Source organism: Salmo salar, chromosome ssa22 (genome assembly GCF_905237065.1).
Source record: "Salmo salar chromosome ssa22, Ssal_v3.1, whole genome shotgun sequence".
In the NCBI taxonomy this organism is placed as follows: domain Eukaryota; kingdom Metazoa; phylum Chordata; class Actinopteri; order Salmoniformes; family Salmonidae; genus Salmo; species Salmo salar.
Genome location: NC_059463.1, coordinates 26702436 through 26717179, shown reverse-complemented (window position 1 = coordinate 26717179; position 14744 = coordinate 26702436). Strand labels below are relative to the sequence as shown.

At 41.4% G+C, this 14744-nt stretch overlaps 1 protein-coding gene across 5 annotated transcripts in view; it reads right to left on the bottom strand.

Annotated features, from left to right (window-relative positions):
* LOC106583120 (transcription factor SOX-13) overlaps positions 1 to 14744 on the bottom strand; it is a 72752-nt gene that overhangs the window by 22523 nt on the left and 35485 nt on the right. For 4 of the 5 annotated variants that reach the window (XM_014166952.2, XM_045705597.1, XM_045705600.1 and 1 more), the window contains 6 exons: positions 11308 to 11422; positions 10648 to 10734; positions 9927 to 10099; positions 9345 to 9413; positions 9143 to 9257; positions 3478 to 3551 (listed from right to left, as the gene is read on the bottom strand). In XM_014166952.2, coding sequence (XP_014022427.2) covers positions 3478 to 3551; positions 9143 to 9257; positions 9345 to 9413; positions 9927 to 10099; positions 10648 to 10734; positions 11308 to 11422 — 633 coding nt within the window. The remainder of the gene's footprint in view (positions 1 to 3477; positions 3552 to 9142; positions 9258 to 9344; positions 9414 to 9926; positions 10100 to 10647; positions 10735 to 11307; positions 11423 to 14744) is intronic. The other variant, XM_045705601.1, reaches the window with a different exon arrangement.

Here is a 14744-nt window from a genome sequence, read left to right as displayed (position 1 = left end):
AGCAGTTTGGGCCGCCTGGCTTGTTGCGACCTGTGAAGACTTATTTCTTCCTAACAAAGACAGAAGACTTCGCCAAACGGGGATGATTTAACAAAAGCGCATTTGCGAAAAAAAAGCACAATCGTTGCACGACTGTACCTAACCATAAACATCGATGCCTTTTTTAAAATCAATACACAGAAGTATATATTTTTAAACCTGCATATTTAGCTAAAAGAAATCCAGGTTAGCAGGCATTATTAACCAGGTGAAATTGTGTCAGTTCTCTTGCGTTCGTTGCACGCAGAATCAGGGTATACAGAATCTGGCTCGTTGCGAACTAATTTGCCAGAACTTTACGGAACTATGAAATAACATTGTAGGTTGTGCGATGTAACAGGAATATTTAGACTTATGGATGCCACCCGTTAGATAAAATACGGAACGGTTCCGTATGTCACTGAAAGAATAATGTTTTTGAGATGATAGTTTCCGGATTTGACCATATTAATGACCTAAGGTTTATTATATTATAGGTAAGTCTATGATTTGATATTTGATAGAGCAGTCTGACTGAGCGGTGGTAGGCAGCAGCAGGCTCGTAATAGTCAAAGGTATATGGTTTAGAGATAAATAGTCGACACGTCATAATTCCTGTAATAACTTGCGGCTGAACTTGAAAGGGGTTCCTTCGTTATTTTACCGTTCATGTCTTCCATAGAGAATGTCTTGATCTTCTTCAAATAAGGTCTGTGTTTTGTGCTTAAACCGCCTCGGCGTTTTGATACCCGTGTAAATCTCACTAGGTAACGTTTGTCAACATATTTTCATAAATCCACTCTACAAAAAATATTATCTTCGCTTATATTGATCAGAGTTATATCCTATGGATATCTACACAGTTATAAAATTGGCAAAGTGGTGTAAGCCTAAAACCAAACACAGACCTTATTTTAAGTTAATCTAAAAATATCCTATGGAATAAATGAAGGAACCGCTTTTCAGATTTTGCTAGAAGGTGTCATGGGAATTATGACTCGCACTTTGGTAGTCAATTCTTACCATGCCCATTATTAAAATAGGATTTCCTGCATATAGAAATTACAGTTTTTGTTTTCAGCATTCATCACAGGTAACTTAAACTCTATTTTTATTATTCAAACAGTTGAGAGTATTTGTCTCCTAAGTATCGTTGTCACTTCAGAGCTTGTGTGTGTGTGTGTGTGTGTGTGTGTGTGTGTGTATGTATATGTGTATATATATATATGTGTGTATATATGTATATATATATATATATATATATATATATATATATATATATATATATATATATATATATACACACACATACATATATATATTTTAAAAAAATCATAATCGGCCGATTAAAATCGGTAGCGGCTTTTTTGGTCCTCCAATAATCGGTATCGAAAAATCATACTCGGTCGACCTCTAGTGTACAGTATAGTATGTAGTGTAATGTGTACTGTATAGTATACAGTGTGCAGTATACTGTGTCGTGTAATGTGTACAGTATAGTATACAGTGTACAGTATAGTATACAGTGTCGTGTAATGTGTACAGTATACAGTGTAGTGTAATGTGTAGTATACAGTGTACAGTATAGTATACAGTGTAGTGTAATGTGTACAGTATACAGTGTAGTGTAATGTGTACAGTATACAGTGTAGTGTAATGTGTACAGTGTACAGTTTAGTGTAATGTGTACAGTATAGTGTCGTGTAATGTGTACAGTATAGTATACAGTGTAGTGTAATGTGTACAGTATAGTATTATGTCTACAGTATAGTATGTAATGTAATGTGTACTGTACAATAAACAGTGTGCAGTATACAGTGTTGTGTAATGTGTACAGTATAGTATACAGTGTACAGTATAGTATAGTATACAGTGTAGTGTAATGGTGTAGTGTAATGTGTACAGTATACAGTGTAGTGTAATGTGTACAGTATACAGTGTAGTGTAATGTGTGCAGTATACAGTGTCGTGTAATGTGTACAGTATAGTATACAGTGTAGTGTAATGTGTACAGTATGTGTACAGTATAGTATACAGTGTAGTGTAATGTGTACCGTATAGTATACAGTGTACAGTATAGTATACAGTGTACAGTATAGTATACAGTGTACAGTATAGTATACAGTTTAGTGTAATGTGTACAGTATACAGTGTCGTGTAATGTGTACAGTATAGTATACCATGTAGTGTAATGTGTACAGTATAGTATGTGTACAGTATAGTATACAGTGTAGTGTAATGTGTACAGTATAGTATGTAATGTAATGTGTACTGTACAGTAAAAAGTGTGCAGTATACAGTGTAGTGTAATGTGTACAGTATACAGTGCACAGTATAGCATACAGTATAGTGTAATGTGTACAGTATAGTATACAGTGTAGTGTAATGTGTACAGTATAGTATACAGTGTAGTGTAATGTGTACCGTATAGTATACAGTGTACAGTATAGTATACAGTTTAGTGTAATGTGTACAGTATACAGTGTCGTGTAATGTGTACAGTATAGTATACCATGTAGTGTAATGTGTACAGTATAGTATGTGTACAGTATAGTATACAGTGTAGTGTAATGTGTACAGTATAGTATGTAATGTAATGTGTACTGTACAGTAAAAAGTGTGCAGTATACAGTGTAGTGTAATGTGTACAGTATACAGTGCACAGTATAGCATACAGTATAGTGTAATGTGTACAGTATAGTATACAGTGTAGTGTAATGTGTACAGTATAGTATACAGTGTAGTGTAATGTGTACAGTATAGTATACAGTGTACAGTATAGTATACAGTGTAGTGTAATATGTACAGTATAGTATAATGTGTACAGTATAGTATGTAATGTAAACTGTACAGTAAACAGTGTGCAGTATCGTGTAATGTGTACAGTATACAGTGTATAGTATACAGTGTCATGTAATTTGTACAGTATACAGTGTAGTGTAATGTGTACAGTGTAGTATACAGTGTACAGTATAGTGTACAGTGTAGTGTAATGTGTACAGTATACAGTGTAGTGTAATGTGTACAGTGTACAGTTTAGTGTAATGTGTACAGTATAGTATAATGTGTACAGTATAGTGTAATGTGTACAGTATCGTATGTGTACAGTATAGTATATAGTGTAATGTGTACAGTATAGTATAATGTGTACATTATAGTATGTAGTGTAATGTGTACAGTATTGTATAATGTGTACAGTATAGTATGTAGTGTAATGTGTACAGTATAATGTATAGTGATATAATAATATTTAACAGATGCTTTTATCCAAAGTGACTTACAGTCATGTGTGCATTAATTTTACGTATGGGTGGTCCCGGGAATCGAACCCACTACCCTGGCGTTACAAGCGCCATGTTCTACCAACTGAGTTACAAAGGACCAGTATGTAATATAGTATAATAAGGGTATGCTATAGTATAGGTATATGCCCAGTATAATATGGATGAAAATCACTACCTGTCGGAAGGTACCACTGGGCCTTTTCATAGGGGCGGAGTGAAGGTTCTGCAGTAGATGCATGGGATAGTCCACTGTTAAATAAAACGGGGAGATGAAAGCTTCACAATCACTGTCAGAAGGGAACAAAATCAATAACATCCAAACAACGTTTAGAAAACATTATCTGTACTACCATCATGCTGACTGCACAACACATTGAAGGGCAAGAACAGGGAAAAGGGGGTTTGACTGAGAAGGTTACTGACCACAATACCATATGAAATGGACGTCTGGTCGTTGCTCAAGCAATTTACACAGTACATAGCAACAAGACAAACAAAACAGAGGAGCCAAATTGACAAAGGTTTTTTTTTGGGGGGGGGCGATTGACATTAAAAGTCCACAGCGATCACTTGATGTCAGCTCGTTACTTATTTGATTTCATAGTGTATGAGAGGATTGAGTGTTTATGATGAACCACTGAGTAATCTAAGCCATGTCACATCCCACCAATGGGCCCCAACCAACCCTCCTTTTTGGAAAGCATTTCATTGGGGACATGGTCTGTGGAATTCTAGGTAAAAATACATATCTGCTTCAGTCTAGCCCAAGGGTGTCAAACTCATTTTGCCCGGGGGACTGCATTCGGTCTTCAACGAGGTCCGGAGGACCACACTGAAAATTGGTTATATTTCCTCAATGTTAAAATTTGCACAAAAAAATAATTAATTTCTGATGCTCCCTGACTGTCTAGCTTTACAGTCAAGAAACTGTATGAATGTAGGTCCATTATCATTTCTATACAGTTTCAAATTGGTTTTAGACATTTTAAAGCATATTGAGTTAGTCCCCTCCCAAAAAGTAAATAAAGACACATATATACAGTGCCTTACACATTTTGTTATGTTACAAAGTGGTATTAAAATTGATTGAATTGTCATTTTTTGTCAACAATCTACACAAAATACTCTAATGTCAAAGTGGAAGAAGATGTACTATTGTAAAGTCGCTCTGGATAAGAGCGTCTGCTAAATGACGTAAATGTAAAGAATAATTCTTTAAAAAATTATATCATTTATGAAAAACCTAAAACTAATATCTTAATTTGATAAGTATTCACCCCAGAGTAATTACATTTTAAAAACACCTTCGGCAGTGTTTACAGCTTTGAGTCTTTGTGGGTTGTGCAATATTTAATATAAGGAGGCTCCCGAGTGGCGCAGCGGTCTAAGGCACTGCATCTCAGTGCTAGAGGCATCACTACACACCCTGGTTGGATCCCGGGCTGTATCACAACCGGCCGTGACTGGGAGTCCCATAGGGTGGTGCACAATTGGCCCAGTTTCGTCCGGGTTAGGGGAGGGTTTGGCCGGGGTAGGCCATCATTGTAAATAACAATTTGTTCTTAACTGACTTGCCTAGTTAAATAAAAGGTTAAATAAAAAATAACTTTTTTTATTTTTATTCTTAAAGCTCTGTTAAGTTGGTTGTTGATCATTGTTAGACAGACATTTAAGTCTTGCAAAAGATTTTCAAGCAGATTTAATCTTGGTGACAGGGGGCAGTATTCAGATGAATAACATGCCCAAATTAAACTGCCTGCTACTCGGGCCCAGAAGGTAGGATATGCATATTATTATTAGTAGATTTGGATAGAAAACACTCTGAAGTTTCTAAAACTGTTTGAATGATGTATGTGAGTATAACAGAACTCATATGGCAGGCAAAAACCTGAGAAAAAAATCCAACCAGGAAGTGACTTGTAGTTTTTCTATCTAATCCCTATTCAAACTACAGTGTCTGTGGGGTCATTTTGCACTTCCTAAGGCTTCCACTAGATGTCAACAGTCTTTAGAACCTTGTTCTATGCTTCTACTGTTGCTGGGCAGAGAATAGGAGCTGACTCAAGCCTGGGACCAACAAGTTGTTTACTGCGCAGGCACGCGCACGCCGTTCCTTCTTTTTCCTCTGTAATGAATACGCTATTGTCCGGTTGGAATATTATCGAAGATTTATGTTAAAAAGACCCTAAGGATTGATTGTAAACATCGTTTGACATGTTTCTATGAGCGGTAATGGAACCATTTGACTTTTCGTCTCTGGTTTTGCGCTCTCGCGTTATGCCTTTGGATTAGTGATCTGAACGCGCGAACAAAACAGAGGTATTTGGACATAAAAATTGAGTTTATCGAACAAAACGAACATTTCTTGTGGAAGTGGGAGTCCTGGGAGAGCATTCCGACGAAGACCAGCAGAGGTAAGTGAAGATTTATAATACTAATTCTGAGTTTAGTTGACTCCAGAACTTGGCGGGTAACTGTATAGCTTGCTTTGATGGCTGAGCTCTGTACTCAGAATATTGAAAAATCTGCTTTCGCCGTAAAGCTATTTTAAAATCTGACACAGCGGTTGCATTAAGGAGAAGTGTATCTACACTGCTCAAAAAAATAAAGGGAACACTTAAACAACACATCCTAGATCTGAATGAAAGAAATAATCTTATTAAATACTTTTTTTCTTTACATAGTTGAATGTGCTGACAACAAAATCACAAAAAAATAAATCAATGGAAATGCAATTTATCAACCCATGGTGGTCTGTATTTGGAGTCACACTCAAAATTAAAGTGGAAAACCACACAACAGGCTGATCCAACTTTGATGTAATGTCCTTAAAACAAGTCAAAATGAGGCCCAGTAGTGTGTGTGGCCTCCACGTGCCTGTATGACCTCCCTACAATGCCTGGGCATGCTCCTGATGAGGTGGAGGATGGTCTCCTGAGGGATCTTCTCCCAGACCTGGACTAAAGCATCCGCCAACTCCTGGACAGTCTGTGGTGCAACGTGGTGTTGGTAGATGGAGCGAGACATGATGTCCCAGATGTGCTCAATTGGATTCAGGTCTGGGGAACGGGCGGGCCAGTCCATAGCATCAATGCCTTCCTCTTGCAGGAACTGCTGACACACTCCAGCCACATGAGGTCTAGCATTGTCTTGCATTAGGAGGAACCCAGGGCCAACCGCACCAGCATATGGTCTCACAAGGGGTCTGAGGATCTCATCTCGGTACCTAATGGCAGTCAGGCTACCTCTGGCGAGCACATGGAGGGCTGTGCGGCCCCCCAAAGAAATGCCACCCCACACCATGACTGACCCACCGCCAAACCGGTCATGCTGGAGGATGCTGCAGGCAGCAGAAAGTTATCCACGGCGTCTCCAGACTCTGTCACGTCTGTCACGTGCTCAATGTGAACCTGCTTTCATCTGTGAAGAGCACAGGGCGCCAGTGGCAAATTTGCCAATCTTGGTGTTCTCTGGCAAATGCCAAACATCCTGCACGGTGTTGGGCTGTAAACACAACCCCCACCTGTGGACGTCGGGCCCTCATACCACCCTCATGGAGTCTGTTTCTGACCGTTTGAGCAGACACATGCACATTTGTGGCCTGCTGGAGGTCATTTTGCAGGGCTCTGGCAGTGCTCCTCCTGCTCCTCCTTGCATAAAGGCGGAGGTAGCGGTCCTGCTGCTGGGTTGTTGCCCTCCTACGGCCTCCTCCACATCTCCTGATGTACTGGCCTGTCTCCTGGTAGCGCCTCCATGCTCTGGACACTACGCTGACAGACACAGCAAACATTCTTGCCACAGCTCGCATTGATGTGCCATCCTGGATGAGCTGCACTACCTGAGCCACTTGTGTGGGTTGTAGACTCCGTCTCATGCTACCACTAGAGTGAAAGCACCGCCAGCATTCAAAAGTGACCAAAACATCAGCCAGGAAGCATAGGAACTGAGAAGTGGTCTGTGGTCTCCACCTGCAGAACCACTCCTTTATTGGGGGTGTCTTGCTTATTGCCTATCATTTCCACCTGTTGTCTATTCCATTTGCACAACAGCATGTGGAATTTATTGTCAATCAGTGTTGCTTCCTAAGTGGACAGTTTGATTTCACAGAAGTGTGATTGACTTGGAGTTACATTGTGTTGTTTAAGTGTTCCCTTTATTTTTTTGAGCAGTGTATAATTCTTTCAATAACTGTTGTAAATTTTATCAACGTTTATGATGAGTATTTTTGTAAATTGATGTGCTCATTCACCGGAAGTTTTGGAGGGAATACTTTTTCACGCGCCAATGTAAAATGGGGTTTATGGATATAAATATGAACTTTATCAAGCAAAACATACATGTATTGTATAACATTGAGTCCTGGGAGTGTCATCTGATGAAGATCATCAAAGGTTAGTGATTAATTTTAGCTGTATTTCTGGTTTTTGTGACGCCTCTCCTTGCTTGGAAAATGGCTGTGTGGTTTTTCTTGTTTAGGCGGTGTCCTAACATAATCTAATGTTATGCTTTCGCCGTAAAGCCTTTTTGAAATCGGACACTGTGGTTGGATTAAGGGGAATCTGATCTTTAAAATGGTGTATAATACTTGTATGTTTGAGAAATTTGAAATTAGATTTTTGTTGTTTTGAATTTGCCGCCCTGCTATTTCACTGGCTGTTAATAATGTGTACCGGGTGGGTGGACGCTAGCGTCCCACATGTCCCAGAGAGGTTTAGTCAAAACTGTAACTAGGCCATTTAGGAACATTCAATGTTGTCTTGCTAATCAAATCTAATGTAGATCTGTGTTTTAGGTTATTGTGCTGCTGAAAGGTGAATTTGTCTCCCAGTGTTTATTGGAAAGCAGACTGGACCAGGTTTTCCAATAGGACTTTGCCTGTGCTTAGCTCCATTTTGTTTATTTTTATCCTGAAAAACTCCCCAGTCCTTGCTGATGACAAGCATATCCATAACATGATGCAGATACCACCGTGCTTGAAAATATGAAGAGTGGTACTCAGTCATGTATTTTTTTTCTTCAGTATAACCTTAGTGCCTTGTTGCAAACACGATGCATGTTTTCTGTACAGGCTATCTTTTTTGCACTCTGTCAATTAGGTTCGTATTGTGGAGTAACTACAATGTTGTTGATCCATCCTCATTTTTCTCCAATCACTTCCATTAAACGCTAACATCTAAAGTGTAATTAATAACTTCATCATGCTGAAAGGAATATTCAATGGTCTGCTTCTTTTTTTTTATGAGGCATTGGAAAACCTCCCTGGTCTTTGTGGTTGAATCTGTGTTTGAAATACACTGCTCGACTGAGGGACCTTACAGATAATTGTATGTGTGGGGTACAGAGATAAGGTAGTCGTTCAAAAATCATGTTAAACACTATTATTGCACACAGAGTGAGTCCATGTAACTTATGTGACTTGTTAAGCACATTTTTACTCGTGAACTTATTTAGGCTGGCCATAACAAAGGGGTTCAATACTTATTGACTCAAGACATTTCAGCTTTTCATGTACTTTTTTTTTAATAAAACATTTTGAAAAACATAATTCCACTTTGACATTATGGAGTATTGTGTGTAGGCCAGTGACAACAAATCTCAATTTAATCAATTTTAAATTCAGGCTATAACACAACAAAACATAGAAAAGGTCAAGGGGTGGGAATACTTTCTGAAGGCAATATATATATGTTTTAAGTAAAACAATTATATATATATATATACGGGCCGGATTAGACCCCCTGGTTTGTAGGGCATTGTCTAAATGAGGTTTGGGGAAGGATGTGACTCACCTGGCTGTCAGGGGATTTGCTAAGAGAGGTTGGGGGCGGGATGTGACTCACCTGGCTTGCAGGGGATTGGCTGCAGAGGCATGGTCATCTGTGTGTCGGAGGTGACAGGTAGTTGCTGGTTGTTGGGGTGGAAAGCTGGGATCATCACGTAGGGCATGTTCACCTGCTATGACCAGGTCAGACAGAGGGCACAAGGTCAGAGATACTTCAAAATTATGTTCTAAAAATAGCATGTAATTTATAAAGTACTCACCTGGATCTGCTGCTGAAGCAGGTTGATTTTGTGCTGCTGCTGGATCAGCTGCTGCTGCTGTTTGGCAATCTGAAATAAACCACACACATTTGTTGTTTTCCTCTGCTCAGATGTTGCATGCCTTAACCAATGGTTGGGTGCCACGTCAGACTGTCATCGACTGACAGATTACTGTAACATATGATTAGTTACAAAATACCTATCCAGGCGTTTTAAGATATGGCATGAATCAGCAACGCCTGGGTGGAGGAACATGCCCATTAAAAACATATAGTCTAGCCCAGGTACACTCAGGTAAGACAAGGTAAACCCAGGTTAGGGGTCAGTGGGCTCCCAAGTGGCATAGCGGTCTAAGGCACTGCATCTCAGTGCAATAGTCTCTGGTTCGAATCCAGGCTGTATCACATCCGGCCGTGATTGGGAGTCCCATAGGGCTGCACACAATTGGCCCAGCGTCGTCAGGGTTTGGCCGGGGTAGGCCATCATTGTAAATAAGATTTTTTCTTAACTGACTTTCCTAGATAAATAAAGGTTAAATAAAAAATAAAAGTGTGTGTATTAGGGGTCAGAGGTCAGGGTCACCTGTTCCTGCTGCTGTCTGGCCAGCTCCATCTGCTGCTGTTGTTTCTCCAACAGCAGGGTGGCCATGTTCCTCTGCTCAGAATGGGCTCCCAGCAGCTGCTCCCTCAGACCACTCAGCTGGTTGATCATCAACAACAACTGCAGCTCCTTCTCTGCCAAAGACTCTGGAGTGCCTGAAAGAGCAAGAGCGCAAGATCATTTTTATCTGTTAATGGCAGCTAAGCACTGATCATGTCACTAGCATACAAATTAAGACCCTAGATTTTATTGGAAAGGAGCATCAAGCTCATCACGTGCACTTTCACCATCCTGTAGCCTAAACTACGCATGCTTTTCCAAATCGAATTGGAAGGACAACACAACATAACGAACAAATTGTCTGTCCACATTTATAAAATTGTACTGCCACTTTCTGTTTCTATCACACTCGTCGTGATTTTTTTTATATGGCATGACTTTACACGCATGAAAACTGTGGTTAGAGAGAGGGATGAGTACAAACAGGATAAAACATAGAGCCCAATCAATATAGAGACAGACAGGCAAGCAGGCAGGCAGAGACTGACAGACAGGTGGAGAGAGACAGGTAAGACAGAGCACTGATGGGCCAGTCAGGGGTGAGCGGTATAGATGAGGGGTCAGGGATTAGCAGTAAAGGGGTCAGGGGTAAAAGGATGAGAGGTAAAGATGAGGGGTTAGGGGTAAAGGGGTGAGAGCTCACCTTTCAAGTGATTGCCTCCCAGGAAGCTTTTGTCCAGAAGTTTCTCCCTCCAGTCCACACTCAGCAGCTTCTCTATGGTGGGCATGACTGCCAACAGGACACAGGACATGGATGAGTTTTTACTTTTTGTTGATGTTGTTGTTCAGCCGCCATATTGTATGAACAGACAGAGTTAGATGGTGTGTGTGCATGCGTCTGGGGTGTGTGCATGTTGAGTGAGTGAGTGAGTGAGTGAGTGAGTGAGTGAGTGAGTGAGTGAGTGAGTGAGTGAGTGAGTGAGTGAGTGAGTGAGTGAGTGAGTGAGTGAGTGAGTGAGTGAGTGAGTGAGTGAGTGAGTGAGTGAGTGAGTACATGCGTTTGAATCAATATTTCAAAACTCTCAAGGTCTGCTACTTTGTAAGGATTTCAATAGGAAAGTACATTGTGTAAACTCTCTCAAATAAGAAAAACAGACATTTGAAATTCAATGTAATCCTGTACCCAATGAATAGGAGCACAAACTTGAGCACACTAGTTAAACTCATCTAGCCTCCTCAGTCCTAATGTGATCCACTGAAAATCCTTCACATTTACCTCTATCAATGTTCAGGAGAGATCTCCAAAGAGCAATGTAATGATCAGAAACATATTACACTGGGGAGCAGACGAGGTGTACCATACCTTCGCTGACAGTGGGGTGCTTGTGTCCCTCTGGTCGGTGGTCGGACCCCCTGTTGCCCCCCTTCATCACCACAGGACTCTGTCTGAGAAGCTGTTCCTTACCCAGAGAGCCCTCCTACCAAGAACAGGGAAAAACAGGTTTAAGGAGAAAACTTACCAGAACAATTGTCAGTCTGTACAGAAGGAGGCCGTTCGATCGCCATTTGTTCACTTGCTGTCGGAGCAGTGTGTTATACAGTGAGGGAAAAAAGTATTTTATCCCCTGCTGATTTTGTACGTTTGCCCACTGACAAAGAAATTATCAGTCTATAATTTTAATGGTAGGTTTATTTGAACAGTGAGAGACAGAATAACAACAAAAAAATCCAGAAAAACACATGTCAAAAATGTTATAAATTGATTTGCATTTTAATGAGGGAAATAAGTATTTGACCCCCTCTCAATCAGAAAGATTTCTGGCTCCCAGGTGTCTTTTATACAGGTAACGAGCTGAGATTAGGAGCACACTCTTAAAGGGAGTGCTCCTAATCTCAGTTTGTTACCTGTATAAAAGACACCTGTCCACAGAAGCAATCAATCAGATTCCAAACTCTCCACCATGGCCAAGACCAAAGAGCTCTCCAAGGATGTCAGGGACAAGATTGTAGACCTACACAAGGCTTGAATGGGCTACAAGACCATCACCAAGCAGCTTGGTGAGAAGGTGACAACAGTTGGTGCAATTATTCGCAAATGGAAGAAACATAAAAGAACTGTCAATCTCCCTCGGCCTGGGGCTCCATGCAAGATCTCACCTCGTGGAGTTGCAATGATCATGAGAACGGTGAGGAATCAGCCCAGAACTACACGGGAAGATCTTGTCAATGATCTCAAGGCAGCTGGGACCATAGTCACCAAGAAAACAATTGGTAACACACTACGCTGTGAAGGACTGAAATCCTGCAGCGCCCGCAAGGTCCCCCTGCTCAAGAAAGCACATATACATGCCCGTCTGAAGTTTGCCAATGAACATCTGAATGATTCAGAGGACAACTGGGTGAAAGTGTTGTGGTCAGATGAGATCAAAATGGAGCTCTTTGGCATCAACTCAACTCGCCGTGTTTGGAGGAGGAGGAATGCTGCCTATGACCCCAAGACACCATCCCCACCGTCAAACATGGAGGTGGAAACATGCTTTGGGGGTGTTTTTCTACTAAGGGGACAGGACAACTTCACCGCATCAAAGGGACGATGGACGGGCCCATGTACCGTCAAATCTTGGGTGAGAACCTCCTTCCCTCAGCCAGGGCATTGAAAATGGGTCGTGGATGGGTATTCCAGCATGACAATGACCCAAAACACACGGCCAAGGCAACAAAGGAGTGGCTTTAGAAGAAGCACATTAAGGTCCTGGAGTGGCCTAGCCAGTCTCCAGACCTTAATCCCATAGAAAATCTGTGGAGGGAGCTGAAGGTTCGAGTTGCCAAACGTCAGCCTCGAAACCTTAATGACTTGGAGAAGATCTGCAAAGAGGAGTGTGACAAAATCCCTCCTGAGATGTGTGCAAACCTGGTGGCCAACTACAAGAAACGTTTGACCTCTGTGATTGCCAACAAGGGTTTTGCCACCAAGTACTAAGTAATGTTTTGCAGAGGGGTCAAATTTCCCGCATTAAAATGCAAATCATTTTATAACATTTTTGACATGCGTTTTTCTGGATTTTTTGTTGTTGTTATTCTGTCTCTCACTGTTCAAATACACCTACCATTAAAAGTATAGACTGATCATTTCTTTGGGCAAACGTACAAAATCAGCAGGGGATCAAATACTTTTTTCCCCCACTGTAGAGACCACCCGCCGGTGAGCGACTGACGGCCATCATTTTAGCCCATTTCTACATGCAGAACCGGTTTGCACTTGTTTTGCAAATTACGGCAGGCAATCTGTTCAGAGGTGCTAAATACTCTCGTCCGGCAGACGCTCAACAATCCTACTGTCGGTCTGTGTGTTTAGAAAGCTAATGAACTGTAGCAAGCCAGCCGTTGATAAGCATACTTCAACCAGATCTGTGTGTAAGTGTCTACAGTCGTGGCCAAAAGTTTTGAGAATGACACAAATATTAATTTACACAAAGTTTGCTGCTTCAGTGCCTTTAGATATTTTTGTCAGATGTTACTATGGAATACTGAAGTTTAATTACAAGCATTTCATAAGTGTCAAAGGCTTGTATTGACAATTACATGAAGTTGATGCAAAGAGTCAATATTTGCAGTGTTGACCTTTCTTTTTCAAGACCTCTGCAATCCGCCCTGGCATGCTGTCAATTAACTTCTGGGCCACATCCTGACTGATGGCAGCCCATTCTCGCATAATCAATGCTTGGAGTTTGTCAGAATTTGTGGGTTTTTGTTTGTCCACCCGCCTCTTGAGGATTGACCACAAGTTCTCAATGGGATTAAGGTCTGGGGAGTTTCCTGGCCATGAACCCAAAATATCGATGTTTTGTTCCCCGAGCCACTTAGTTATCACTTTTGCCTTATAGCAAGGTGCTCCATCATGCTGGAAAAGGCATTGTTCGTCACCAAACTATTCCTGGATGGTTGGGAGAAGTTGCTTTCGGAGGATGTGTTGGTACCATTCTTTATTCATAGCTGTGTTCTTAGGCAAAATTGTGAGAGTGAGCCCACTCCCTTGGCTGAGATGCAACCCCACACATAAATTGTCTCAGGATGCTTTACTGTTGGCATGACACAGGACTGATGGTAGCGCTCACCTTGTCTTCTCCGGACAAGCTTTCTTCTGGATGCCCCAAACAATCGGAAAGGGGATTCATCAGAGAAAATGACTTTACCCGAGTCCTCAGCAGTCCAATCCCTGTACCTTTTGCAGAATATCAGTCTGTCCCTGATGTTTTTCCTGGAGAGAAGTGGCTTCTTTGCTGCGCTTCTTGACACCAGGCCATCCTCCAAAATCCTTCGCCTCACTGTGCGTGCAGATGCACTCACACCTGCCTAATGCCATTCTTGAGCAAGCTCTGTACTGGTGGTTCCCCGGTCCCGCAGCTGAATCAACTTTAGGAGACGGTCCTGGCGTTTGCTGGACTTTCTTGGGCGTCCTGAAACATTCTTCACAACAATTGAACCGCTCTCCTTGAAGTTCTTGATGATCCGATAAATGGTTGATTCAGGTGCAATCTTACTGGCAGCAATATCCTTGCCTGTGAAGCCCTTTTTGTGCAAAGCAATGATGACGGCACTTGTCTCCTTGCAGGTAACCATGGCTGACGAAGAAGAACAATGATTCCCAGCACCACCCTCCTTTTGAAGCTTCCAGTCTGTTATTTGAACTCAATCAGCATGATAGAGTGATCTACAGCCTTGTCCTCGTCAACACTCACACCTGTGTTAACGAGAGAATCACTGACATGATGTCAGCTGGTCCTTTTGTGGCAGGGCTGA